The sequence below is a fragment of the Fukomys damarensis genome, unplaced genomic scaffold, assembly GCF_012274545.1.
Source record: "Fukomys damarensis isolate Sample0158 unplaced genomic scaffold, DMR_v1.0_HiC HiC_scaffold_17, whole genome shotgun sequence".
Lineage (NCBI taxonomy): Eukaryota > Metazoa > Chordata > Mammalia > Rodentia > Bathyergidae > Fukomys > Fukomys damarensis.
Window position 1 is genome coordinate 57,721,655 of NW_022900929.1, and position 26,768 is coordinate 57,748,422.

The 26,768-nt window shown below is 37.8% G+C and overlaps 1 protein-coding gene across 3 annotated transcripts; it reads right to left on the bottom strand.

Moving 5' to 3' along the window:
• Ppp2r3c (protein phosphatase 2 regulatory subunit B''gamma) lies at nt 1-26,579 on the bottom strand. Of its 3 annotated transcripts, XM_010633610.3 has the most exons (14): nt 26,501-26,578; nt 26,039-26,074; nt 20,974-21,101; nt 19,851-19,955; nt 19,086-19,198; nt 18,620-18,717; nt 17,521-17,591; nt 10,875-11,007; nt 8,988-9,043; nt 8,836-8,911; nt 7,721-7,857; nt 4,370-4,507; nt 2,080-2,139; nt 1-370 (listed from the first exon to the last, which is right to left on the bottom strand). In XM_010633610.3, the coding sequence occupies exons 1-14, from the start codon at nt 26,556-26,558 to the stop codon at nt 182-184; spliced, it is 1,398 nt and encodes a 465-aa protein (XP_010631912.1). In that variant the 5' UTR covers nt 26,559-26,578; the 3' UTR covers nt 1-181. The 3 variants fall into 3 exon arrangements, with proteins under 3 accessions (XP_010631912.1, XP_010631913.1, XP_010631914.1); XM_010633611.3 differs by lacking the exon at nt 26,039-26,074 and having other exon boundaries at nt 26,501-26,579; XM_010633612.3 differs by lacking the exon at nt 2,080-2,139.
• Nucleotides 26,580-26,768: the final 189 nt, after the last annotated feature.

Consider the following 26,768-nt stretch of genomic DNA (forward strand, 5'->3'; position numbering starts at 1 on the left):
CAAAGCAGTATTTGGTCTTACTACTCTCAAACTGCTGCACTCAAAATGGCAATAATCACAACATTTTGTGTTGTACAGGCATATGAAGTGTTTTATTTAGACCATTTCTAAGGATTCTGCTTCAAAGTTTTCATATGCAGCATTCAAGCATCTTAATGAAGACAGTCTAGTCTTTCAGAGATCATGTATCATCAAGGTCGGCAGAGTTCTCACTGTCATTTGCAACAAGGGCTTCTCTGTTCTCATAAGTCCAGAAGCCATTCAGATCAATTAGAATGGTAGTGACTGTGTCTCCTTGATTACTGTTGATTAAATCCTGGAGAGAAATTTTCAAAGGATCCTTTGGCTTTACCATGTCAAAGATTTCATCCTACAAGACAGAAAAAACAGCAATGAATTCCAACTCAATTCCTATCACACAGGGAAAATTTTTTTTCTTTTCTATTTAATAAGCAATCTCCTTTTATCTACTTACAACAAGAGTCTTACTGGGAGATTCCTTAGCTATATGATGACTATGCCTTACTTTACAGATGAAAAAAATGGAGCCTCAGTTTAATCCAAGTTACATAACTATTTAGTGGCTGAACTATCTAATGCAGTGTCCTCAGAATATATATTAACTCTGCATTTTCCTATTGTCTTCTAGTTGGTGGTGGAACACTTTCATTTTTTTTACCCCAGTCTTGGGGACCAAACCCAGGGGACTTGTGTGTGCTAGGCAAACAGTCTACTACTGAACTACATCTTGCCTTTGAGTTTAATTTTTTAAGTTAAAACTTAGCTCAGTTAAAGTAAAATTTTTAATGTTTCAGAGATAATGAGAAAACATTCCAATACTGAAATCAACTTTTTATTCTATATCTAGGAAGGGAAGGTGATAGGAGTTTAGTATTAACAAAATTAGTCATCCAGGATGATGCTAATTGTGCTTAAACTCAGTGAAATTCATAGAAGAATTTGTGTCTGTCTGTGTGTCTCTCCAGTGGTGTAAGGAACTGAACCCAGGCTTCTCACTGAGCTACACTGCTGGCTCTCCTTGCCTCAGCTTCTCTCAGTGCTGGGATTATAGTCATGTGCCACCAACCCTGGCAGAAACTTCTATGTTATGAAGTGTACAGTATAAATATTTCCAAGGAATTAGCTCACACTTCAAATCTTTTTGTAGTAAAATTACTCAAGAATGTTCATTAACATTTAAGGAGGCAAAATACATTTTTAAAAGATTAAAATAATTCAGGTACATAAAATGCAGAAACTTTTAATCTATGTTTGTTTTTCTAGATTGGGTATAGTTTCTAACTGCTTGTTAGTCTGTACACTGCAAAGTTTCAGACCTGCTTTATTTATATTAAACTAAAATAGCCCTTTATCAACTTGAACAAACAAATACTGTATGTAGTGGACATTTTCATAACTGATGAGACTGATTACTGAGTAGCAACATGTGTTTCAAATGGTGGTGGTTTTCATACTGCAGGATTGTTGCCTCCTTAAACCTAATACAATATACAATACAATACAACAATGCAAACAGGCTCTTTGAGGTACCCTACTAAAGTTCTTGAACCTAAGTATGTAGTTTCCAGATTAAAAACTCAGTTTTCTTTTTTGTTGTTGTTGTTTTTTTTTGAGACAGGGTCTCACTGTATAGTTGAGACTGACCTGGAACTCACTATGTAGCCCTGGTTGGTCTCGAACTCAGCGATCCTCCTGCCTCAGCCTCCTGAGTGCTGGGATTACAGGCGTGCGCCACCACGCCTGGCCAAAAACTCAGTTTTCAATGGAACACAGCATCAAGGAATGCAGGCTAAACTGAGTCTCTGTTTAAAATGAACGGATGCTTCCAGTGAAAACACAAGGGTGACAATGTTAAAATTATAAACTATATCAATTAACTCACAATGTGTCTCATTAAATATCAGTTCAGCAGAAATAATAGCGAATACTTGATTGGGAATAATACTTTATAGTTCGTATGTAACTTTCATGTATAATTTCATGTAATACAAATGATTATCTTGCATTATGATGACAACAGTATCTGGTTATTGTATATAAATTAAAGGAAAAGGTGACCTTAACATCTTGAAATGAAACAGGATCTTGTCCATGGATTTTCATTAGTTCCTGTATTGCCTGTATTTAGTGGAAATACATTTTTAAATAAAAAATGATATTAATAATATCCCCACCTCTTGTCCCACAACCCACTTCTAGTTCCATTTCTTTCCCATTATTAGACCACAGGTCTCATCCTCTCTACCTCTTCTGGCAACCTTAACTTCCTTAGCCTGTTCCATATCCAGTCAGCACAATACACTGGCCCAGTGTAACCACTGACCTCTGTATGATGAATGTTACCATTATGTATATCTAAAATGTACCAATAAAATAAACTGGAAAAAAAAAAAGAATAAAAAGCTTAAGTCTGTTTGATGACATGGATCTTTCGCAAAACAAACAAAAACCACTGACCTCTGTACATCTATACTTCAGCTATTGAAAACTTCAAAGGAAAGAAAAAGACCACAGTTTGCTGCTCTTACCCAGGAATGTTCTCTAAACTAGCAATTCTTCTATGGCCTGCTCCTTTTACTTTCTTTGAATGCTGTTCACACCTTCACCACTAAGACTCCCTTATCTGCCACCTCTCTTCCCATCTTAACACTTTACCCCTTCTACTCCTACTTAGAAAAACATGGGATTCTTTCAAACTTTTTTATAAACAACAACAAACAGTGAAGAAACTGTTACTCAGCTGGACTAAAATACTTCAGGTGAGCATCATTCCCTGAGAAATATAAAGCTTAAATTTCTTGGTAGTCAGCTAAGTATGCTCCAAATACCTGCTGTGCATGTGGTGCAGTAATATCCGTGTACCCTCAGGGAATCTCTCTGAAGGAGGAAGACCTGGGTACACTCTCAGTACAACAGCAGGCAGATGTTGTAGGGTACCATCCTGGCCCAGTTCCACTGTAAGGATCGATGCACAGTGGCTCTACAATCAGCTCAGGATTACAGGGCTCAGCACCTTTTACCTTAGCTCATAAAACCAACACTAAATAAACTTCGGTAAAGGAGATTTATGCATGAACTATTTTAAAATTATTTTTTAAACAAAATGTAACTTTCTAAGGGGAGAAGATACTCTAAAGAAATCTTTGTAAGAAAGGGTTGAATGTTTAAGTTCTAGAAGATTTGCTTTTCTCAGACTGAATTTTTGTTTCATAGGTTTGTCTAAAGTGGGGGCATCCCTGATTTGTTGGTGTTATCCTCTCAGATTAGCCATTGATATAATTTATAACATTCAATTTTAAGATTTTCTAATTTTCACTGTTGGGTATAGAACCCAAGCCCTTGCAGACGCTAGACAAGCTATCACTGAGCTACACTTCCAGCTCCACATTCAAGTTTTAAAAATGTATTCTAATTCAAGAATTGTACTTTATGCTTTTAAAATCTGCTGTTATTACCACCTATAAGGTTATAAGGAAAGTCATCTGGGAAATTTAATATGAAATTATAAAATATACACTATGAAATTCATTAGGATGAATTCAGAGACCAGTTTTTTAGAGTACCCAAACTTTTTTGAGACAGGTTCTCATGTAGTTCAAGCTGACCTTGAACTTGAAATTCTCCTGTCTCAGCCTCCTAGGTGCTGAAAGTACAGGCTAGCACACTCAATCAGGAGTACCCAAAACTTTAAAAATGGAAACAAAATTTCTGAGAGAAATGATCTGGATAAAGATGTGAAAGTGTCATTTGTATTGGTTTAAAAATTTTGAGCTGCAAATGCTTATGCATACCTGTCATTACAGCACTTGGGGGCTGAGGCAAAAGGATGGCAAGTTCTAGGCCAGCATGGACCACATGGCAAGAACCTGTCTCAAAAAACCAAAACCAAAACCCTCCTACTGATTTTCCCCCTATATAAATCACACGGTCTTCTAAAAACTAGCTATGAAAAATATAACATTACTCTACAAAATTATTCCACCAAGTGGAAAAGTTAACATTCAAATTAAGGAATCACGTGTGACAAGGGCAGAATTTCCTTCTTTTGCACTGTTGGAGCCAGATGTCTCTCAGATCCAGTCAGATTCCAGGTCAGAGCTCACCATTATTCTCTGAGACCCGCTGTGGCACAAAAGAAACACCTCAGCAAACTGCAAACTGCTTCCATGCAGCACTCTGCTGTAGCCAGCTTTATTTTTAACAGTGTAGCAACCAAAAAGAAAAATTTTTGTACCAACTAAAATCTGAAACTCCTCTGGAAGGCAGCCACCTTTTCTGAAAAGTAGTTTCCAAAAAAAAAAAAAACCCCAAATGGTATAACATAAGGAAAACAACAAATCAGACTTACCCTAAAGAAATAATTAAGGGAAAAGACATTCAGATACCCCTTGTTCTCAATATCAAGCAGTTTGAAGATATACTGCAAAGCTGCAGGTTCCTTTCTGTTTTCTAGTGCAAGAACAAAGTCCAAGTAGGTCTTATAGTCCTACAGAAAAGAAAATGATGTTCAACAGACCTTAATTGAAAATAACTTTTCAAGTGAGTACCCGATGATCTGAAGTGATTTCACAATCAAGGACGGCAAATTTTCAAGCCGAGTGTGGTGGTGCACACCTGTAATCCCAGCACTTGGGAGGCTGAGGCAGGAGGATCACTGTGAGTTCGAGACCAGCCTGGGCTGAATAGTGAGTTCCAGGTCCGTCTCAACTACATAGTGAGACCCTGTCTCAAAAAAACAAACAAACAACCCAACAAAACAAAACCAAAAAAAGGATGGCAAATTTTTTAATATGAAATGAGAAATCCATCTGTACATTTAATGTTGGTTTCTAGGAATTCTAATTAGGAGTGACTCTGCATAGGAGATTTTTGCAGATATAGCTCATTTTCTTCTTTTTTGGTACCGGGGATCGAACTCAGGTCCTTGCGCTTGCAAGGCAGGCCACCAAACCACTGAGCTAAATCCCTGGCTATAGCTCATTTTCTTAAGAGATTTCCTATGTTAAAGAATAACTTTTGGGCTGGGGATTTAGCTCACGGGCACCATGCCTACCTTGCAAGGTTAGGATCCTGAGTTTGATCCCTGGTACAAAAAAAAAAAAAAAAAAAAAAAAAAGTAAGTTTCTTCATTATACTTTAGAAATAGATAAGATAGGGGCCAGGGATTTAACTCATCGGTTCGGTGGCCTGCCTTGCAAGCGCAAGGACCCAAGTTCAATCCCCGATACTAAAAAAAAAAAAAAAAATGTACAAATGTGCATATGTATACTCATACAAAAAAGAAATAGATAAGATAGTACTATTGTACAATATCTTTAAATTTATATTTTCATTTCAATATGGTTATTCTGAAAATCTTTTATCTGCAATAGAATAATATTTAAATTGTATTGTGTAATTTGGCCAATCCATATCTATGGGTTCCACATTATTCAACTGTGGATTAAAAACACACGAGGAGGGATGGGGATTTAGCTCAATGGCACTGTGCCTGCCTCACAAGCGCAAGGTCCCAAGTTCGATCCCTGGTGCCCCCCCAAAAAACCAAAAACAAAAAACACGAGGAGCCTTTAATTCCAGATGATGCCCTTACTTCAGCCTCCGGAGTGCTGGCATTACAGGTATGCCCCACCGCACCTGGCACACAGTTGTTTTTGGTGGAGACAGAACCTGGGCCCCACACATACTAAGCAGGCGCTTAACCACTGAGCTGCACCCCAACCCTGCACTGGCCAGTTCTTAAGCCAAGAAATGTAGAGTCCTGGGGGAAAGGAGGAATGCGGAAGACAAACAGAACAACAACAAAAACTGTTTCCTTTTGTGATCTTCTGGGAGGGCTGAGATCTCTTTAGCATCCTTTACTATCACCTTACATCACTGGATCTCATTAGCCCCTGCATTTGCCTTTTTACAGCTTATTTTGTAATGCCTCCATAATTATCCTTAAAAGCCATAGCTTGATTAAAAAAAAAAAACATATATATATATATATATATACACACACACACACACATGTATATGTATACATGTATGTATGTATGGGGAAAAATTGCATCTGTACTGAACATGAATGGAGTGCTTTTCTTGTCATTACTCCTTAACCAACACAGTGTAACTACACAGAATTTACACTGTATTAAGTTAGGGATTCTGAGGAATCTAGAGGTGATTTAGTAAAGTTCACCAGAAGGAACCATGTGGGTTTTATGCAGATATAGCACCATTTCATATAAGGGACTTAAGAACACCTCCAGGTTTTGGTGTTGCTTGGGGGTCCTGGAACTTTTCTGTACTGTTTTAAGTTTTTTTTTAAATCAGATGATTTTCAGTAAGAAAATTCTTTGCATTAAAAAAAAAGCTAGACATGAAACGAGAGATTCTCACTCAGAAAAACTTGAAATTCTAGGGTTTGTGGGCACAGATTAAGAATGCCTCCCTGCCTGAACTGCATCAGAAAGAGTTAAACACAGCTTCATCCTGGTCTAGCTCCACCCACAGCTGTGGCCTCTGAATTTTTAATTCACCAGATGCCATCAGGATGCTACAAGCTTTTCATTGTCTGAAGCTCACAGCTGTGGGAGTCACAAATTCCAGTTTCTGTCTCTTTGCCTCTGCCTTTGGCCAACAATGATGTTATTCAGCACACTGCTATTGAAGCTAACTACATGACTATTGCTTAGGTATCACTGGTTTGGAAAATTCATGACATATTTATGCCTTATTTACTTATTTTGGTTTTTGAGATAAGAGTCGCACTATGTATCTCAGGCTGACCTTGAACTCACAGCAAACCTCTTGCCTCAGTCTTCCAAGTGCTGGGATTACAAGTGTGTGCCACCATGCCTGGCTACCATGTCTTTTTTTCCCCCGGTACCAGGACTAATCTCAGGACATGGCGCTTCTGAGTCAGGTGCATTGCCACTGAGGTAAATCCCTTGCCTTGTTTTTTTTAACAGCAAGAATGATAATTTCAAAACTTATTTAAAATTTTTAAGTATTTTGAGAACATAAAAGCAACATTTAATATCTACTTGCATACCTCCAACTATATAAATTTAAGCTAAATTATTTCTAAAAGTACACTATCAGATTCCCAAGGATTGTTTTGTTTTATTTTTTGTGACAGGGTCTTGTTATGTAGTTCAGGCTGGTTAAACTCACTGTGTAGCCCAGGATGGCCTCCACCTCACAGCAATGTTCCTGCCTCAGCCTCCTAAGCGTTGGGATTACATGTGTGTGCCACGACCTCTGGTATATTCCCACATATTACGAGAAGTAAACGGACAACTATAAGTTAGTTATCTTCAGCTAGTAGTATAGACAGAGTCATTCAACCTGGTTCTCAGATTTAAATCATTTCAATATGTTACTATGTCAGATTTGGTAATTTTTAATCATATGCAAATAAGCCAACAAAATTTACTAATTTCTCAGATTTTTCTAATTCACATCCTATATATGAGGTACACTAACAATGATACAAACATTAAAATTTTGTTTGCTCTGAGCTCATAATGGCAGTGTTTTTAAGTGAATTTACCCTCAGAACAAAGGCTCCAAATAAGATGTGATTTAATTGGTTCCTACTTTTTAATATACTGTGGCACACTGATAATAATGCTGAATTACATCAGAAAGGGTTGTGTGGAAATAGTAGGCGCCTGAATTTTAAAACTTTTCAGCAGAGTTAATGAAATACCATTTCTCCATCGTAAGTGAGACACTCTTGGAAAACACGGTCTAAGAAGACATTGGTCATAGTTGCTGTTCCGTAGCGGGAAAGCTCTTCTTTACTGAGCATGCCATTGTGATCTTTATCAAGATTCAAGTACTGGCCTTGGAAAGAAAGACAGTTAAAAGACAGTTATGGGCAAAACACCTTAAATTAAGAGGCAAAAATATTGGACATTAACAAAGAATTATTTTTATTCTTTAAGTTGCTTAATCATAGTAACATCAGCTATCCTTGAAATCTTGATTAGAAACACCATTAAGCTAGAACCAAAGGAAATCCATCTTGAAGGCTGTGGCCTTTGAGCTGTTTAATTTACATTTCTGTTTTGGATTTGCAAACTTTTTGGAACATCTAGGTAGAAGGGGACAACAAAAAGCAATGAAATGCCATTAACTTCAAAGTAGAGATCATGGATCCCAAAATGAGTCAAAAAACCACCAACAGGATATAAACATAGCAGACTAATGAAACTCAGTAAAAGGGCAAATTAATCCCTAAAACATCTCCCTCTGTCATCCCAAGAACAGCCTTTTATCACAAAGCAAGACCTCAGGTTCAAAAGTGTTCATAAAAGACCAAGTCAACAAGAAAAGATCAAATTACACCTGTCTGTTCTGAAAAGAAAGTGCAATAACTAAAAGTTCAAATATCAGTACTGAAATAAGTAAATTTAAGTAATCTAGAATCCTAGATCTTAAAGTCATAGAATATTTTGGTGGTGCTGGAGATTAAACCCAAGACCTTCACTGAGCTACATCACCAACTTGAGAATACTTTGGTCTTAAGGCAAAACAGCCTAGTATAAAATTACCCTCTGACCTGCACATGGTGGCATATGGCTATCATACCAGCTTTTTGGGAAGCTGAGGCAAGAGGATCACAAGTTTGAGTCTCCTAAGATAGTGAGACTCTATCTCAAATAATTAAAAAAAAGAGCTGGAGATGTAGCTTAGTGTGAAGGCCCTAGATTCAATCCCTAGTACCCCCACCAGATACAAACCATCACCAACAGAACTGCTCTGAACACTGATTAACTGAGGAATGGATAATTTAATTTAAACAGTATGATGGTAACATACCATAAACTCTTAAGGCAGAAGGAGCAGAAAACCAATTTGTTTCTTGACTCTCCTTGGACAATTCTTCATCTCTTAGCTAAAGGAACACAGACATTAAATAGAAGGTAGCAACTATCACATGATATAATTAAGTAGCTTAAAGATATATTTACCTCCAGTAAATCATCCAGGAAACTGCATGCTAAAATATCTTGAATTTTTATCTTCCCTTTAAAAAAGTAAACACAATTACTTCATTTCTTTTTAACAACAACTTGATCGTTTTTTTTGTTTTGTTTTGTTTTTCTGGTGCTGGGGATCAAACTTGGGACTTGAGCTAAATCCCCGGCCCTAAGAACAACTTAATCTTTAAAGGTATTATTTTATAAAATAAATCACACAGAAATATTTTAAACCTTCTAGCTTTCGTGCCCCAAGGTCCTTATTACCTATTGCTATGAAGACTCAATATTTAAGCTGAAGCAGGGGAATCATGTGCTTGAGCTTAGTCTGGGCAACTTAGCGAGACCATCTCTCAAAATAAAAGAGGCTGAGAACATAGCTCAGTGTGAAAGACCCTGGTTCAATCTCCAATCCCAAAAAAGAAAGAAAAAACAAAAAACAAAAAAGAAACAGTTAGAACTTTGCTTGTACAAGTGTATCTACTTTTTATACCCCCAATCATATAGACCTAAGAGGTAAATATTTTCTAAAATCACACTTCGGATTCCCATAAAAGTTGTGAATTTGGGGATTTAGCTCAGTGGCACTGCACCTGCCTGGCAAGTGCAAGGTCTTGAGTTTGATCCCCAGTACCAAAAATAAATATAAATAAATAAATAAATAAATGGAGACAATTCTCCATTTTTCTTTGCCAGGTTCTGAAATAGGTACAAGTATGGTTAGGAGCAGACAGACTGAAGTTTACTGCTGCTTCTACATAATGTTATCTAGCTAAGTCTCAAAGGCCTTATCCACAAAATGTGGATAACAATAACTTCTTTATTGGGTTATAAGAATGTGTAAAATTCTTAGCACAGTGTCATACATAATAAGCAGTCAAAATAGCTGTTATTATTTTGTAAAATTTGAAAGAGAAAAATTGTTTATGTACCTACAGTTAAGGAAGCTTGAAAAAGATTATCCAAATGTGGTCACACGTGCCTGTAAATTGTAGCACTTGGGAGGCTGAGGCAGGCCAGCCTGGCCTACATAGTAAGTTCAAGGTCAACCTGAACTTCCTTGTCTCAAAAAAAAAAACAAAAAAAAAAAAAAAAAAAAAAAAAAAAAAAACGAAAACAAAAACCATAAATAAAAAGTCATCAACTACAGCTGGATTTTCAAGAAAAGAAAGGGGACCAATTGATTTGACCCTTCTCTGTCCCAGTTACATGGATTTAAGTCTGGGCAGATTAAAACCATTGGATACTGTTAGTAAGACTAGCGTCAAAGTGTTAATGGGAGAAAGAAATATATATCATGGCTAAATGGCTCTCATATTAAGTATGTAGTTTCATTAAAAAGAAAATGATTCTCCAGTATGTCACACATCAAGGACAGATAATTAGATCACAGTAGCTGATTTCTTAAAATTGGAAGGAGCAATACTAAATTACCCAATTTGTACTTCAGTTTTAGGGATGAAGAACTGTTAAGAAAGTAGGTGACATTCCCACTGTCACACAGATACATAGTCCATGCAAGTAAATCATGAAATATCTTTATATAAACCTAAACCCTGTTGCTTTTTTGTATTTTTCTACTCCTTTGGGATTTGCTAGATTAATGGCAATGACATAATAGGAAAATAAGTGACATTTTAAGGCCTCCCTAGTTACTGAGGTTTAGATGTAGTGATACCTCGTAACATCTAAAGTTTTTTTTGTTTTGCTTTTGGTTTTTTGAAACAGGGTCTCATTTCAGTTCAGGTTGGCCCTGACCTCACTATTTAGCCCAGGCTAGCCTTGAACTTGTAGTGATCCTCTTGCCTCAGTCTCCCGAGTGCCGGGATTGCAGGTGTATGCCCAGCAACATCTAAATTAAATAAGATTTTCTTTTACCTGTTCTTAGAGGGTCCAAAAAGAAGAAGAACTTCCTAACTGCTGTACAAACATAAAAGGAGTAAAAAGATTTTTCCAGCCCATCTAATTGTGGCAAAGTAGGGATAAGTTCCAATATGTAGTTTTCCAAATCCTGGAAACAAAACAAAACTTGAAGTGTTAAATGACTTGCTTCTTCATTAGACACTGTAACTTCAGTCCTAAAATTCAGATTAATACCATACTGATAATGTAAATTCCATGACTAGGTCAGCAGTGAAAACTTTATATTGTTTCTAATTTATTATTTAAACACTAATACATTTTAACATATATATTCCACATAGTTCTAAACTCATAGGAACAAAAAGACACTCATTAAAAAGTCTCCTCTCACCTATTTTCTTTCCCCAGAGGTAACCAATTTGATTGACTTTTTTATTTCAAAAGATGGGGCCTTGCTGTGTTTCTCATGCTGGCCTTTAATCCAAGTATAAGAGAACCTCCTCCCTCCCTCAGCCTCCTGAGTAGCTGGAAGTACACATGCGTACCACCTTACCCAATTAGATATTATTAATTTCTTTTTTTTTCTTTGACATTTTTGTTTTTGTGGTACCGAGGATTGAACACTTGCGAGGCAGGGTGCAGAACCACTGAGCCAAATCCCTGGCATAGATATTATTAATTTCTGATGCAGTTTTCCAAAGATATCTAATCCAAATACAAGCCAGTACATATCCACATGTATTTCTCTTTTTACACAGGATGAAGCAGTATGCTATGAAAATTGCTTTTGTCATTTAACAATACACTTACAGTCATTTAATACTGGCTGTCAAAATGCTACAGTTTTAAACAAATGTTGCTTCACTGGTTAGATGTACCCTAATTTACTCAACTAGGTCTCTTTTTTTTTGTCTTGGTACCAGGGATCGAACGTGGGTCCTTGTGCTTGTGAGGCAGGCACCAGAACCACTGAGCTAAATCCCAGGCCCTAAACTAGGTCTCTTCTGATGGATGCTTAAGTTGTTTATCTTTTATTTATTTAGTTAGTTTTTAGCACTGGGGCTTTAACTCAAGGTTTTCAAGCTAAACTACATGCCCTACCCTTTGTTTTGAAACAGGGCCTTGCTAAATCACTAAGTTGCCTGCTGGGCTTGAATTTGCAATTCTCCTGCCTCAGCTTCCCAAAGTGCTAGGTCACAGAGGTATCACACTGTGCCTAGCATAAAACTAGGTTTTTTATGGTTCCTGTGATAAAGCAAGTATCACCCAAAAATCAGTGGATAGGAAATGAGGATTACCGTGTGCAATCTAATTCCCCAGGTTAGGTACTTGTGCAATGCCCCATCACACACACATCCCATTAGTAATTGTTATTTAAGAATGAAGCAGCTGGGCACGGTGGCACACACCTGTTATCCCAGCACTCAGGAGGCTGAGGCAGGAGGACTGCCATGAGTTCAAGGCCAGCCTGGGCTCTGTAGTGAGTTCAAGGCTAGTCTGGACTGCATAGTGAGACCCTGTCTCAAAAAAAAAAAGAAAAAAGAATGAAGCAAGCTAGGCATGGTGGTTGTTATGCCACATATCTGGATGTCTCCCCAAAGCCTCATGTGCTCACAGGTGGGGCTTTCAGAGGTGGCTGGTTTTAGGGTGTGTGATCCTGGGATTAAGCTGCATGATGCTGGGTTTAAATTGTGCGATGATGGGATTAAGAATGCATACTTGGGCCAGGGATTTAGCTCAGTGCCACCACGCCTGCCTCGTAACAGCAAGGTCTTGAGTTTGATCACTGGTACCAAACAAACAAAAAGTGTGTACTTACTAAATTAGTCCACTGATTCGTTAAGCTTAAGCATAGTTTTGGGTGTGGAAGATGGGAAGGCCCACCCTGGGTGTGGGTGGCACCACCTAAAAGGTGAATATCCTAGAAGGGACAAAAGGGAGAGGTGTCTACTTCACTGTGACTCCTATCTCCTGCTTATTCACCATGAACTATTCTCCTCTGCGATGCCCTGCTATGCCGCCCTACCTTGAAGCCAGCCAACTACGAACTGAAATTGCTACAGACTATGAGCTACAATAAACCTTTCCTCCTTTAATTTTGGGTATCTTGGATTTTGTCTCAGCAACAAGAAAAGTAACTAAGACAGTGGTGTATGCCTGTCCTTCCAGCATGGGATGAAGCTGGAGGATTGCAAGTTTGAGGTCAGCAGGGACTACACAGTGAGACTACTTAAAAAAAAATAAGTAAAAATATTATTTTCTTTCAATTTATCTGTATTTTATAAGGATAATAACCTTAATGAATACTTTCATTAAATTTTTTTATAACTGATTCATAAATGGCCCATAGGGGCTGTGAAAGAATTACTGAGACATGAAAGAGTTTCATTAAAAGTGGTATCAAACCTTTTGGTCTCTGTTTACCTGGGAAGTGACAAATGAAATTGTAGATTTACCTGAGACTTCTCTCATGTGAATTTAAAGCTTTTTCTTGAGATTAAGAAGCATTTGTATTTTACTTTCTGTCCACTATATCCTTTGCCCAGTTTTCTACTGGCTTAATGGCCATTTTTTGATATCTAAGAGCCTTACATATTCTAAAAATTGGTTGAATTTCAGGTATCGGTCCCAATTTACTCTTTTTAAATTTTGTTTGTGACAGTCTTTGCCCTATATTATTATTATTTTTAATTTGGCTGAATTTGGCTAGCCATGGTGGTGCATGCCTATAATCCCAGCACTCAGGAAGCTAAGGCAGGAGGATCACCTCAAGTTCAAGGTCAGCCTGGAAAACATAGCCTAGACCCTATCTCAAAAAAAAAAAAAAAAAAAAAAAAATAAAATTTTTAAAAAAGTAGTTAATTTATTAACTGGTTTTTAGATTTCACAAGTTTATACATTTAAAAGTGTTTCATAATTTTTTATATTTATTTTAACAGCTGTATTATTTTTTTATTTTTCTCCTGTACCAGGAACACAACTTGGGACCTTGCACTTACCAGGCAGGCATGGTGCTACTGAGCTACATCCCTGGTCCTTTAACAGTTTTATTTTTAAAAGAATTTTATTTTTTAATCTAACCATTTAAAATATTTTGGAAGATCTGGTACACTTTATAATTTGAGGTTATAGAACAATAGGCATCTCAAACTCATACAAATGGCACTGACTCTCAAGACACACATGGTGGCACAAATATGTACTCCCAGCACTCAGGAGGGTAAGACAGGAGGATGGCCAACCCAGACTACATCATCAGACCTTGTCTCAAAAAAAAAAAAAAAAAAAAAAAAAGAGAGGTTTCATTTGACCCAGCCATCCCTCTGCTGGGTATCTTTCCACAAGAAGTAAAAGAAGCATACCACAGTGATATATGTGCACCCATGTTTATAGCAGCACAGTTTGTAATAGCTAAAACCTGAAAACAGCCCAACTGCCCATCAGTTGGAGACTGGATAAAGATGTGGTTTTTCTATAAAATGGAGTACTACTCAGCCATAAAAAAATGAGAAACTAGAGTTATTCAAAGGAAAATGGATGCATATTGAGGCCATACCCTTAAGTGAAATAAATAAGACACACATGTATAAATAATGAATAGTTTCTCTGGTGTGAAAAATTAAAAGTGTAAATTCTAAATTGTGTAACTGACAATGTGAAATAGGAAGAAAAGGGCTAAAGGTGTAGGGGAAGTGGGAAGGGTAGAGGAAAGGAAATAAGGGAAAAGAAAAAATATGAGAAAACAAAAAAATGGAAACAAAGTTGTTGTAAATAGGGAAGGAGGGGGTGAAGGGAGGGCAGAGGTATGAGGAAAAAATGAGAACCAAGACCTGTCATGTAAAGGTACAAGATCCGAATGATAAATGTAACTGTACGGCATACTTTAAAAGTACCAATAAACTCGATGAAAGGAAAAAAAGGGGGGGGGACTTTGTTCTGGGCCTCAGTCTTTGTTCTCACCTAGTTTTCCTTTATTTTGGCAGTTAAAACTCATACCTGGTCCCTCCCATTCTTTCACCATTCCTTACCTCCAGCTTTTAATCTAGCAGCTTGAGGAGGAAGATGTCTAAAATATGAAGTGAGTTAATCTATTTCTAGCTTCCTCTGGTCACCAGTCACCCTGGTCAGGACCTCTAGCATCTCATTTGGGATGTCTTAATATTCCAGCTTCCGGTCTAGCCCGAACTCCTCCACACAGCATCCCGGGTAATCTTTAAAAATGTAAATTGTGTCCTGACAGACTCAGCTTAAACATTTCAATGGCTTCCTAAAACAACCTTCCAATAAAACCCAACTTCTTACCATAGTCTAAAAGGCTCTACATGTGGTCTACTTCTCTTGACTTTATCTCTTGTCACTTTAACCCTTCATCATGTGCTCTAGTATCCTAGATTCCTTCTGTCTGTAGAAAGGGGGAGTAAAAAGAACTGAGATGCATTATGTACATGCACCAACTCCCCATGATGAATGTAATCATTATGCACTGCAAACACGTACTAATAAACATTTTAAAGAAAAGATCATATTTAATTTTGTCTTGAGGACACTACATCTGCTGTACTTCCTTCTATATTACATCTTCATTAAGCTGGCTTTTTTCTCATTCTTCATGTTTAAAACTTAAATCACTATCTCAAAGAAATATCCATTACATCCATCTAAAACAACTTCAGTCATACATCATAATGTGCCTAGCACCCTATTTTATTATCTTCATGACTTGTCATACTTAAAATTTTACTTATAATTTAGTGTCCATTAACCCACTCTGCTAAGAAAAAAGCTCCACAGGTTAAGGCTCACAATAGTTCCTGACACAAAACGTTTACTAGATATTTATTTAATAAGTATAAATGAAAGTTTTACAAACATGACTCAAATTATAATTGTTAGTCTCTAAGTCACTTTTTTCAAATTGGTAAGAGTATCTAGTTTCAAGGAGCAAAGTGTCAGTATTTGGAGAACTACCTTACCTTGAGAAAAGCATTTCCTTTCACTAAGAGAATGAAAAATTATAGTTTTAAAAACATCTATGGAACTGGAGAAGTAGCTCAATGGTAAAGTGCTTTCCTTGCATCTGCAAGGCTCTAGGTTGGAATCCCAGTAATGCTAAATAAATAAGTAATAAAACTATGAGTTTGATATAATCCAGTCTGAATCCCAGTGCTCAAGCAGGCTAAGGCAGGAAGATCACAAGTTTGAGGCCAGCCGTGCAACTTAGATCCAGTCTCCAAATAAAACAATTTTTTTTCGGTATTGGGGATTGAACTTTGGTCCTTAAATTTGTGAGGCAGGCAGCAGAACCACTGAGCTACATCCCCAGCCCCAAATAAAACTTAAAAAGGGCTGGACATGTAGCTCAGTGGAGGAGTACTAGACAAATAAGTGCAAAGTTATCTGTTCAATCTCTAGCACTGAAGAAAGAAAACCAAAATCCTCTGTGTTAGGAAGTAGTCCAATACCTGATCTAATAAGTATCAACGGGTAGTTAATCACATCTTCCTTGTGGACATTTTATTGTTAAGGTGGTCTACACCTTACAGAACAAGAATTATACTGAAAGGTTTAATGCTGTAATGTTCAGAATATGCCAACAGAGACTATCTGCAGAAATCTGGGCTAAGCAAACTGCAAGGAAATTATAACAAGAACCATAATGAACTGTAATGAAGAATTGACATTTAAGTCTGTGTTTAAATAATTGCTTGATGAAACTAGTTCATATTTATACTCAACCACCTTCCCCTTTCCCCTACAACCTTAGATTCCACACTTGGGAAAAATGCCTGAGATGAAAAGAAGCGTGTCTACATAAGATACCCACACTCATCAGAAGCACAGCCATTTGGATCATAAGACTATAATTCTGTTGCTATCTTGGCCTTATCTACATTAGTACCTAATATGAAATAAAGATTTCTTTATAACTGACCTTACATCCATAAATCTATAGGTGGAAACAGAGTTAATTTCTCTTACAGTTCCTAAAAAAGGGAAAGTCCTTGGCCCTTAAAACAGTCACACATTGATACCATTCAAGAATAATGAAAGGTTTTCACTGTTTCTTCAATAATTTTTTAGTCCTGTTAAAACATGACATTCTTTTCATTTTCCCCTTTAAAAGGCCCTTTAAAAAATGTCTGAAGGAATTTATACAGTCAACATACATTAAATTTTTTTAGTAACATGTTTGTAAAATAAAATCGAGCACAGTAGCACATGCCTATAATCCCAGCAACTAAGGAGGATGAGGCAGGAGGAACACAAGTTTGAGGCCAGCTTGAGCAACTTAGCAAGACTCTGTCTCAAAATAAAAATGGATCTGGAGTTTAAGCTCAATTGGCAGAGTGCCCCTGGGTTTAATCACTAGTATAAACACACAAAAAGACATAGGGTTGGGGATTTAGCTCAGTGTTTCTGGCGCCTGCTTCGAAAGTACAAGGATCCGAGTTTGATCCCTGGTACCAAAAAAACAAAAAACAAAAACAAACACAAGAGGACAAAAAAAAAAAAAAAAAAAAAAAAAAAAAAAAAGAAGAAGAAAAGGAAAACATCCATGAAAACAGAGGCTCAAAACCAAGAATCACCTGCAATCATAACACCTAAGATAACTGTTAACATTTTGGTGTGTGTAACCATTATTAAAAAGATTAATACTTACAGATTCCCGAAGGTATCCTTGTCCAGCAACATCATATAAACTAAGTCCTATTCTGGTTTGATGAAGCCAAACTGATAATGAAAAAGTAAATGAAATTTAATTCTTAAGATTTATCTTTTAGGACATGTTTATAAAAAGGAGAGGTAAAAAGCTAATTAGAGGTACAAACCAATCCAGTAACTCTATAAAACTATTTTTTGTCACACACATTAAATAATCATTAACCCCCAAATAGCCTAAAACAAAATAAACCATAAAATGGTATATTTCAACAGTTCTACTACAATTAGTTACAATAACCCCAATACCCTTGAGGATATTGTTCTTTACCCATTATAATTGGAGTTCCACAAAAGAAGTACAGCTATTACAGTGTTAGGTCTTCAGTGGAGCTTGTTTTAATCCGCTGAGGTTAATTACTGCAGCCAACTACATCAGTCAAAGATGCTACACAGCAGTATTTTACAGATCATTATGGTACTGAGAGGAATCCTAGCAACTCTATATACAGGGTCCTTGAAACCAATATAGTTTTGAGTTTGCAATTATCCTTTTAAGCAACTCAAACTATAATACATTAGTGAAATAAAATCACTACTAAATGAAAATTATTTCAAATCATGATATGTTAAAACTCTTGGTCCAGCTGGGTATGATGGCACAATCCTGTAATTTCTTCAGGGGGCTGAGACAGGACTGCAAGTTCAAGGCCAACCTGGGAAAATTAGAAAAACCTTATCTCCCAAAAAAGAAAAGGTGCCAAGGCCTCAGGTTCAATCATCATTATTCCAAAACAAACAAAAACAAACATACATACAAACAATCTACCAGCTTCTGCTGTTTCTGGCCAGCTAGTATCTTTAGGATACACAAGACTGTTTTTTTGGTTTATGATAATGAAGCCAAATTTAAGGCAGAAAATCACAGCTTTGGGATTCTCCTTTAGAGAATCTTAATAAAAACATAATACATTTAGGTCAAAACACAAGAAATTTATTCAGACTTAAATTTGAGAGTGGAACAAATACTATTAAAATCAAAACACCAAAAATCGACTTGATTCCTAGACCGGAGTTCAAGCATAATAAAAATAAATCACCTTTTCGCATGACATAGTTAAAGAACTGCATGATGGAAATTCTTCCATAGGAGTCTGTATGAAGGAGTTTAGCAAAGACTTTTGCAGTGAAAAATTGCCTAAAAAAGAAAATAAAGAAAGTAATCTGCCAATATAAAAATGGATTAGCAAACAGTATAATTCATCCAACTGAAAATGAAAGTGAAAAAATTAAGAGAATGATAGACTAGTAGTTAAAAAATTAAAATATTAAGTCAAAACATCTTTGCAATCATTCTGTTACATTCCCAACTTAAGTGAAGGCCTAAAGTGTCATATTATTTCTTTTAATAACTTCATACAAATATAATTATTTTTCTATAATTTAATCAGATTTCATTAATAAATTGACTCAAATGTCACACCATTGTCTTCAATTTTCATTAATATTTTAGGCATTTAAATCAATTAACATAACATATTGCTTTGTTAATTGTACTATTCTTACTTGCACTTTGGTCCAGCCTTTTCACCAACTTTCAGAAAATTTTCATAATTGATCATTGCTTCCTCTCCAATCATAGGTGGTGTCTGGTGTTTGTCCAGCAAAAACCATAAGTTCTTACAAAAATTATAGAAATGAAGATGTTATAATTTAAAAATTTTTAAAACATAGCCAAATGCATCATTTCCATTAAAATGGGTTGACACACTGTGATAGTGAATCTCATACTCTACTATCCTTTTAATTACTATTAAGGAGAACAGCTTAGTAGGCAGAGTGCCTACTAAGTTTTTTAATTTTTGTTGTTTTTCCAGTACCAGGGATTGAACTCAGGACTTTGTGCTTGTGAGGCAGGTGCGGCACCACTGAGCTTACTTTCTGGCCCCTATGCCTTCTAAATTTCAAACATATCCTCTCTTTAATCCCATACCTACATAATGCAGGTAGTTATCCCCACTTTACAGATGAGAAGTAGAGCATAGAGATATCATGTCCATTGCGTAATGTGCCTAAACTGGAAACTGCAACCTGACTGGATAACAGTAGTTTTCAACCTGCGCTGCATGTTAGAAGCTTCTAGGAACTTAAACAAAAACAAACCTAACACCACCATGTATGGTGGCCCAAGTGAGCTTAGCAGCCGATGTGTGGGCACCAATGCCACAGAGCCTCTGCAGTACCAGTGTGTGTGGGCCTATCAGGCACCATGAGATCGTGTGTGACTTAAGTAGTACAAGTAGGAATGGTTAACATCTAACCTGCTCTTACCTGTAATTCTTCATTATCTAAGAGTTCTCTGCTTTTCCTTTGTAAAAAGACAGCTCTGGATTCCTCTCTTAATTTCTGCAGTAAGACTTCATCTTCAGCTGGCAACTAAAAATATATTGTCAATTTCTACATGTAAATTTTACATTAATGAATCATGTAAAATATGTGACCTCATGAAATAACATGGTTGCTACCTCAATTTATTTGTTTCTCATCTTAATTTTAAATTCACTTAACAAGAAGTTCATAAAGAAGTCAGTGAACAGCAATGCCAGATCTCTGTTCTGAAAAAGCTAACAGTTTAACCCACTTAACTTCCCTTGTGGTTTTAGATCATACCACATTACATCAGTAGTGTGACAGTCAGCCAGGCATGGTGGGGCTCCCCTGTAATCCTGGCAATGTGGAAGCCTAAGACTAGAGGATGCCAAGTTCAAGCCCAGCCTGGGCAACTTAGTGAGACCCTGTCTCAAAATAGGCTGGTATGCAGCTCAGTGTGAAGGCTCTGGGTTCAATCCCTAAGAATGGTGTTACAGTGTTTACTATTTTTAATGTTTTAATTAACTGAATTTTTTAAAATTACATGTTCAGGAGACATTCAGCTGAGACTCCAAAGTTAACTTTTCTCCAGGAGTTACATTTTATATGACATTACATAGGTCTCATTCTTTTAGTAAACTTTATTTTCCATTGTAAACAGCTTTCTTAAGGTCTTACTGTCTATATTGCCCTTCAAAGGCTTGCCATTTTGTCACACGGAAATATACAACTGAAACTCTGTTTTCTATTTTTGATCTATTTTTCAGTTTAGTCTTGAACGAAATCATTATACCTTTTAACAAAGTGCTGTACATCCCAACATAACTCTAGAGAATACTTACTACTAATATAATAAAAATTAGAAAAGCTCATAGTTCAAAGGGGCAAGTAACAACTTTTGTTTTCATATATTATACCCAAACTCAAATTTTTAGTAGGTTCAAATATAAGATCAGCTAAAGTAAAAGAATATACAAAATTTAAAGTTTAAACGTCTATTTTTAAAAATTAAAATTCTGATCCCAGTTTTAAAATTACATTTTACTTACAGACTCTGAGAGACAGCTGCTTAGTTATCACTTACCCTATAATAAAACCGGGGAATCATCTTATAGAATTCATTTATGTTTTTTCTACCTCCTTTCCATTCTGAGTAGTATTTGGTAAATAAATCCATTTCTTCATCTTTTAATTCTTGTTCACTTTTTTTTCCTAGTAGCAAAACGAATAAAGGGAGAAAGCCCTTTTAAAAATCAAGTAATGCTGTTACAAAGCTCATCCCATATATAAAATTCTAAAATAGTTGAGGTACAAAGAGGCCATCAATATTGTACACAGTTTTTTTTAATATACCCAGGAAGGGTTAACTGGGTTGAATGGCATTTCTTACTTTTAGTTTGAGGATTCTCCATACTGACTTTCACAGTGGTTGTACTAGTTTACATTCTCATCAACCACATAAGAGAGCTCCTTTCTGCCAACACTCACCAGCACTGTCTTCAGATTCCTGATGATAGTCATTCTCACTGGGGTAAGAGGGAATCTCAGTGTCACAGTTTTTATTTGTTTTTGTAGTAGTAGGGATTGAACCCAGAGCCTTTTCATTGAACTCCACCCCCGGGGACCTTTCCTTATTTTTAAATTTGGAGACAGGGTTTCACTATGTTGCTAAGCAGCTCAGACTGGGCTTGAACTTTAGATCCTCCTGTCTCAGCCTCCCAAAGTGCTGGAATTACAGATGTATACTACACCTGGCTTCAATGTAGTTTTTTTGTTTTTTTTTTTTTTGTGTCCCAGTGATTAAACTCAGGACCCTATGCTTGCAAGGCAGGTGGCAGTACCACTGAGCTAAATCCCCAGCCCAATGTAGTTCTGATTTGCCTAATGGTTAAAGAAGTTGTACATTTTTTCTTCTCTTTTTTTTTGAGGCAGCGTCTCACTATGTAGTTGAGACTGACCTGGAACTCACTATGTAGTCCAGGCTCGTCTCGAACCCACAGTGATCCTCCTGCCTCAGCCTCCAGAGTGCTGGGATTATAGGCGTGCACCACCACGCCCGGCCGAGAAGCTGTACATTTTTTCATGTATTCATTGGCTGTCTGCACCACTTCTTTTAAGAAGTGTCGGTACATGATCCCAACAATGAATGTAACTGTATTGTATCCCTAAATGTACCAATAAACTCAATTCGAACCCACAGTGATCCTCCTGCCTCAGCCTCCAGAGTGCTGGGATTATAGGCGTGCACCACCACGCCCGGCCGAGAAGCTGTACATTTTTTCATGTATTCATTGGCTGTCTGCACCACTTCTTTTAAGAAGTGTCGGTACATGATCCCAACAATGAATGTAACTGTATTGTATCCCTAAATGTACCAATAAACTCAATATAAATAAAAAATAAAAAAAAAATAAAAAAAAAAAAAGAAGTGTCTATTCAGTTTATTGGCCCATTTTATTTTGCTTTTTGAGGTTTTTGGGGTTTTTTTTTTTTTTTTTGGTACTGTCCCTTTCCTTCCTTACCCTCTTTTTTTCTGTCTCCTTTCTCCTTTTCTTCTCTTTGTTTTTTTCTCTTTCTTTCTTTGCGTCCCTTCTCATTCCTTCTCTTTCTTTCTTTCTTTGTTTCTTGCTTGCTGGCTTGATTGTTGCCTGCCTGCTTGCCTTCTCTCTCTCTCTCTCTCTCTCTCTCTCTCTCTCTCTCTCTTTTTTTTTTTTTTATTTTTTTATATATATTAAAATATACAGACAATAAAAACTTTAAATATATAGATATTAATCTTCTATCAGAAGGAAACAGTCTAGATGCCCATCAACAGACAAATGAGCAATGTGGGGTATGTGTATGTATACAACAAAATATTGTTCAGCCATAAAGGATGAAATCCTGCCATTTGCAGAAAAAAGTACAGAACTTGACACACCACCCTGTTATGCTGAATAAGCTGGTCTCAGAAAGTTAAATATCACTCCTATGTAAAAAACCTAAAATTCAAGCAAATAAATGAAAGTAATGCAGAAATGACAGGCAACTAGAAGGTAGCTTCTCGAATATGGGGAAGGGAGTTAGGGAGAGAAGGGAGGAACATATTAACTTTCTTGAAACACCAGGCACTACCGGCCACTGAAACAGCCTCCCCCACTTCTTCATAGACCCTGGGGCCAGAGGGGAGAGAAAAACAGCCCGACCCTTCACCTCATGAAGTTTCAGCCTCCTAATCACTGCTTCTCTACCTAAAGCAAAAAACCTGACCATCTGAAGCTCAAAATTCAAGGATCTATTACCCTCTAGCCTGCCTGCTACTGGCACAAACTCATTCAGCCACTCTCCCTTCTGTGGATAACTACGATCCCTCAGGCTGAAGCTTTCCCTCTACTCCATTCGGTCAAATGACAAACTTCCGCAAGTGAAACAAAGACAACTTGACACGGAATTTAACAATGTGGAGGCCACTAGTGATTCTCAACAAGCAGGAACTGGAGACAGATTCAGATTTAACCAACAACTCTTTTAATAAGTTGTTGCTCAAGGGAAATTAAAAAAAGGGCATAGCTAGAGACAGGAAATTAAGTTATGAAAGTTTAAGGTGGGAGAAACAGCAGCATGTTTATATGTGAACAGTAATAATTAAGAAAAAGTAATGATGCAGGAGAAAGGATGACAGAGAGATTATACCCTTGAGTAGGCAAAAAGGGATCTAGTACAAAGGATGGGATCCAGAGTACTAAAGAAAATAGCCCTAGCCAAGTGTGCTGGTGCGTGCCTGTGAGATCGGCTACTAGGGAGGCAGAGGCCAGAGGATCTAAATTCAAGGCCAGCCCACCCAATTTATCCACCTTTGTCTCAAAAGATAAAAAGGGCTTGGGCCAGGGATGTAGCTCAGTGGTGCTGCACCTGCCTGGCAAGCATAAGGTCCTGAGTTCATTTCCCAGTACCAAAACAAAACAAAACAAAAAAGGGCTCCTGCTGGGGATGTAGCTCAATGGTGGAACATTACTGGGTTCAATCACCAGGACAAACAAAACAAAACAGAAAAAAGCCCGTCTTCAACAGGAGTTATGACCTGTAAAACCCAAATGGTGGTGGTGAATCTGTAACATGCATGCCCGTGGGCTGTAAAAGGTTTGGTATCACTGACCTAGATCATTTATTTATATCATCTCTCCCCACACTAAATTCCTATTCTACAGGAATAGGGATTTTTGTCTGTTTTGATTACTGCCATAGCCTAGAACAGAATGTGGCATATGACATACATAGAATAAATATCCATTAAAGACTGGCATGGGCTGTAAGACAATATGGGGAGGAGAATGCACAAATACAGGTAACACCTTTGACAAATATTCCTGTTTTGTTTTTTGAGACAGGATCATGCTGTGTAGTTCAGGCTGGCCTGGAACTTACTATGTGCCCCAGGCTAGTCTCAGTCACAGCTTTCCTCCTGCCTCAGCCTCTTGAATTCTGGGATGACAGATGTGTGTCAACATATCCGCCCAGTATTTTTTTTTTTCCCTCCTTTGGTGCTGAGGATACTGCTCTACCGCTACCTACACCTCCAGGGTACAGAGAAATGTAGCAGAGGGTGGAGGTAAGAGTATGCAGTATCAAATGACTATTTTCTTAAAAGACAGAGAAAATGCCAGCATGTTCATCAGTGCTGATGGAAATGTCCATAGGAAAAAAAAAGTTGATAATGTATGAGAGAGAGGATAAGGGTGGAGAAAAGTTATTGCCTATAAGAAATGGTGTTCAGAACTGAGGGTTAGCTCAGTCTTGGAGCACTTGTACAGGCCTTGGGTCTGCAAGGACCTGGGTTTGGATCCCTAGCAGCACTCCTCTTACCCCTACAAAGGAACATAATCTAGTACTGGAGTGGAGAGTCTTTCAAATAAGTACCTGGTTTTTTTGTTTTGTTTTGTTTTTTTCTTTTTTGGTACTGGGGATCGAACTCCAGACCTTGTGCCTACAAGTCAGGAGGATTGCCACTGAGCTAAATCCCTGGCCAAGTACAAGTATTTTATTTTTATTTTTTTGGTTTTTTTGAGAAGGGTCTCCCTGTGTAGTTGAGACTGACCTGGAACTCACTATGTAGCCCAGGCTGGTTCAAACTCATAGTGATACTCCTGCCTCAGCCTCCAAGTGCTGTGATTACAGGTGAGTGTCACTATGCCCTGCAAGTACATGTATTTTAGACAGCTAAATTAGGTAAAAATTCTAGGTAGTCAGACAGGGCTAGGGCCTCAGTGCACAGGATGAAAACACATTACAGCTGTGTTAAGAGGTGCATCTGTTGAAAGCCAGGCCTCAAGAGAATGACCAGGCCTATATAACTTGAGGGATAAGCAATATACTATAATTGGTATAACCTGATCTGATAGTGTTTAGAAAGACATCAGTCACCCAGGTGGATGACCAAGACCTCCTGGATTCATCTCTTCCTGAAGAGGTCCATGTTCTTTCCATATACCTTTACTACGTGACTTGCTTCCCCATTAAGAGGCTATACTTTTTTTTTTTTTTTTTTTTCCCAGTACAGGGATCAAACTCAGGTCCTTGACTACAAGGCAGGTGCCATGCCACTGAGCTAATCCCCCACCCATGTGGCTATACTTCTAATCTTATTTGTTGATCATAGTTTTGACACAGATTATACCCACTTGTGGTTTTGTACCCACCTCATAATTTTGCTCTATAAAACTTCCTCTGAGAAGTGGGGTCCATGGCAACCCACTTTCAGGCCCCTTCCTGCCTCGTTCTCCTCTCTCAATAGTTCCTACTCTAAACTTCTATCGTTCCTTAGAACTCATTCTTTGATTCTGGGGAACAAGAACTCGGTGTATCTGACATCTAGCAGGTTGGGTGTTACATTTATTCCCTCTATATCACAGGGATGGTTCATTTAACAGTAAGCAGGATGCATGGCACTTACAGCAGGTAAGTGATAGAAATGGTAAACGAAAACAAGAAAGGTTCTCCTTTGTATCTACTTTGTCAGTGAGGTAACATTAAAGAAGAGTTCCTCATCTGAAGGTATGGAGTAAGTAGGATGCGTCTGGGAGATGAAAGGAGTTTAATGCAGGAGAGAGAGGACAGGGAAACATTGCACCCACTTTACGTTAGTGGGCATGGATTAAAGAGAGAAAACTTACCATAGTCCTGTTTTGCTCCATACAATTTCAGCTGCCCTAAATAAAAGTGTGGAATAGGAAAGATTTAAACAGTGTAATACGCCAAGTGTAAAGAGAAAGTGACACGGAAAAATAGATTTGTAATCTAAAGTGGCTAAGGAGGGAAGTGAAAACCCCGTCAGTACAAAGGCGTAAGGAAAATGAATCACAGGTCCTGGTGGGATAGATGAGTTTTTAGAGCCAGAGTTCTGTTATTCCTCACAAGTCCAAAAGAAGACCGTGGAAGTCAGTTTTTCGCTCTTGGAGATTATTTCCCAGGAAAGTTTGGGTCAAACGTCCAGATTCTCTAAGGCACGTTCTCCGGCTCCTTTGTCAGTACAGGCTCTACCAAGCGAAAGTAGGGTCCCCACTTGCTCCTCCTCCCCGCCCTCCCCTACTTCTAAGGGCTGGGATGTCCCAGCGGGCGGCTCCTCCCAAACTCACTGTTTGGATCTGTATTGGGCGTCGCTAACCGCCGGCGAAGGACCTCTTTCCAGTCCATGGCTGACCCTCCAGCGACAGCGCCTGCATTTGTTGTTTCTTAGCCACTCCACCACCTTCTTCCACCCCCGACGTCGGACGCCGCCAGATTCCGTCGGGCTAGAAAAGCTGTCCCGCCGCCATCTTGGTCATGGGCGGAAATAGCAGCTAAAGGGGGGGGGGACGGTTTCTGTAGCTGTTCCTGAGTTGTGTCGATCGCGCTGAGGAAAAG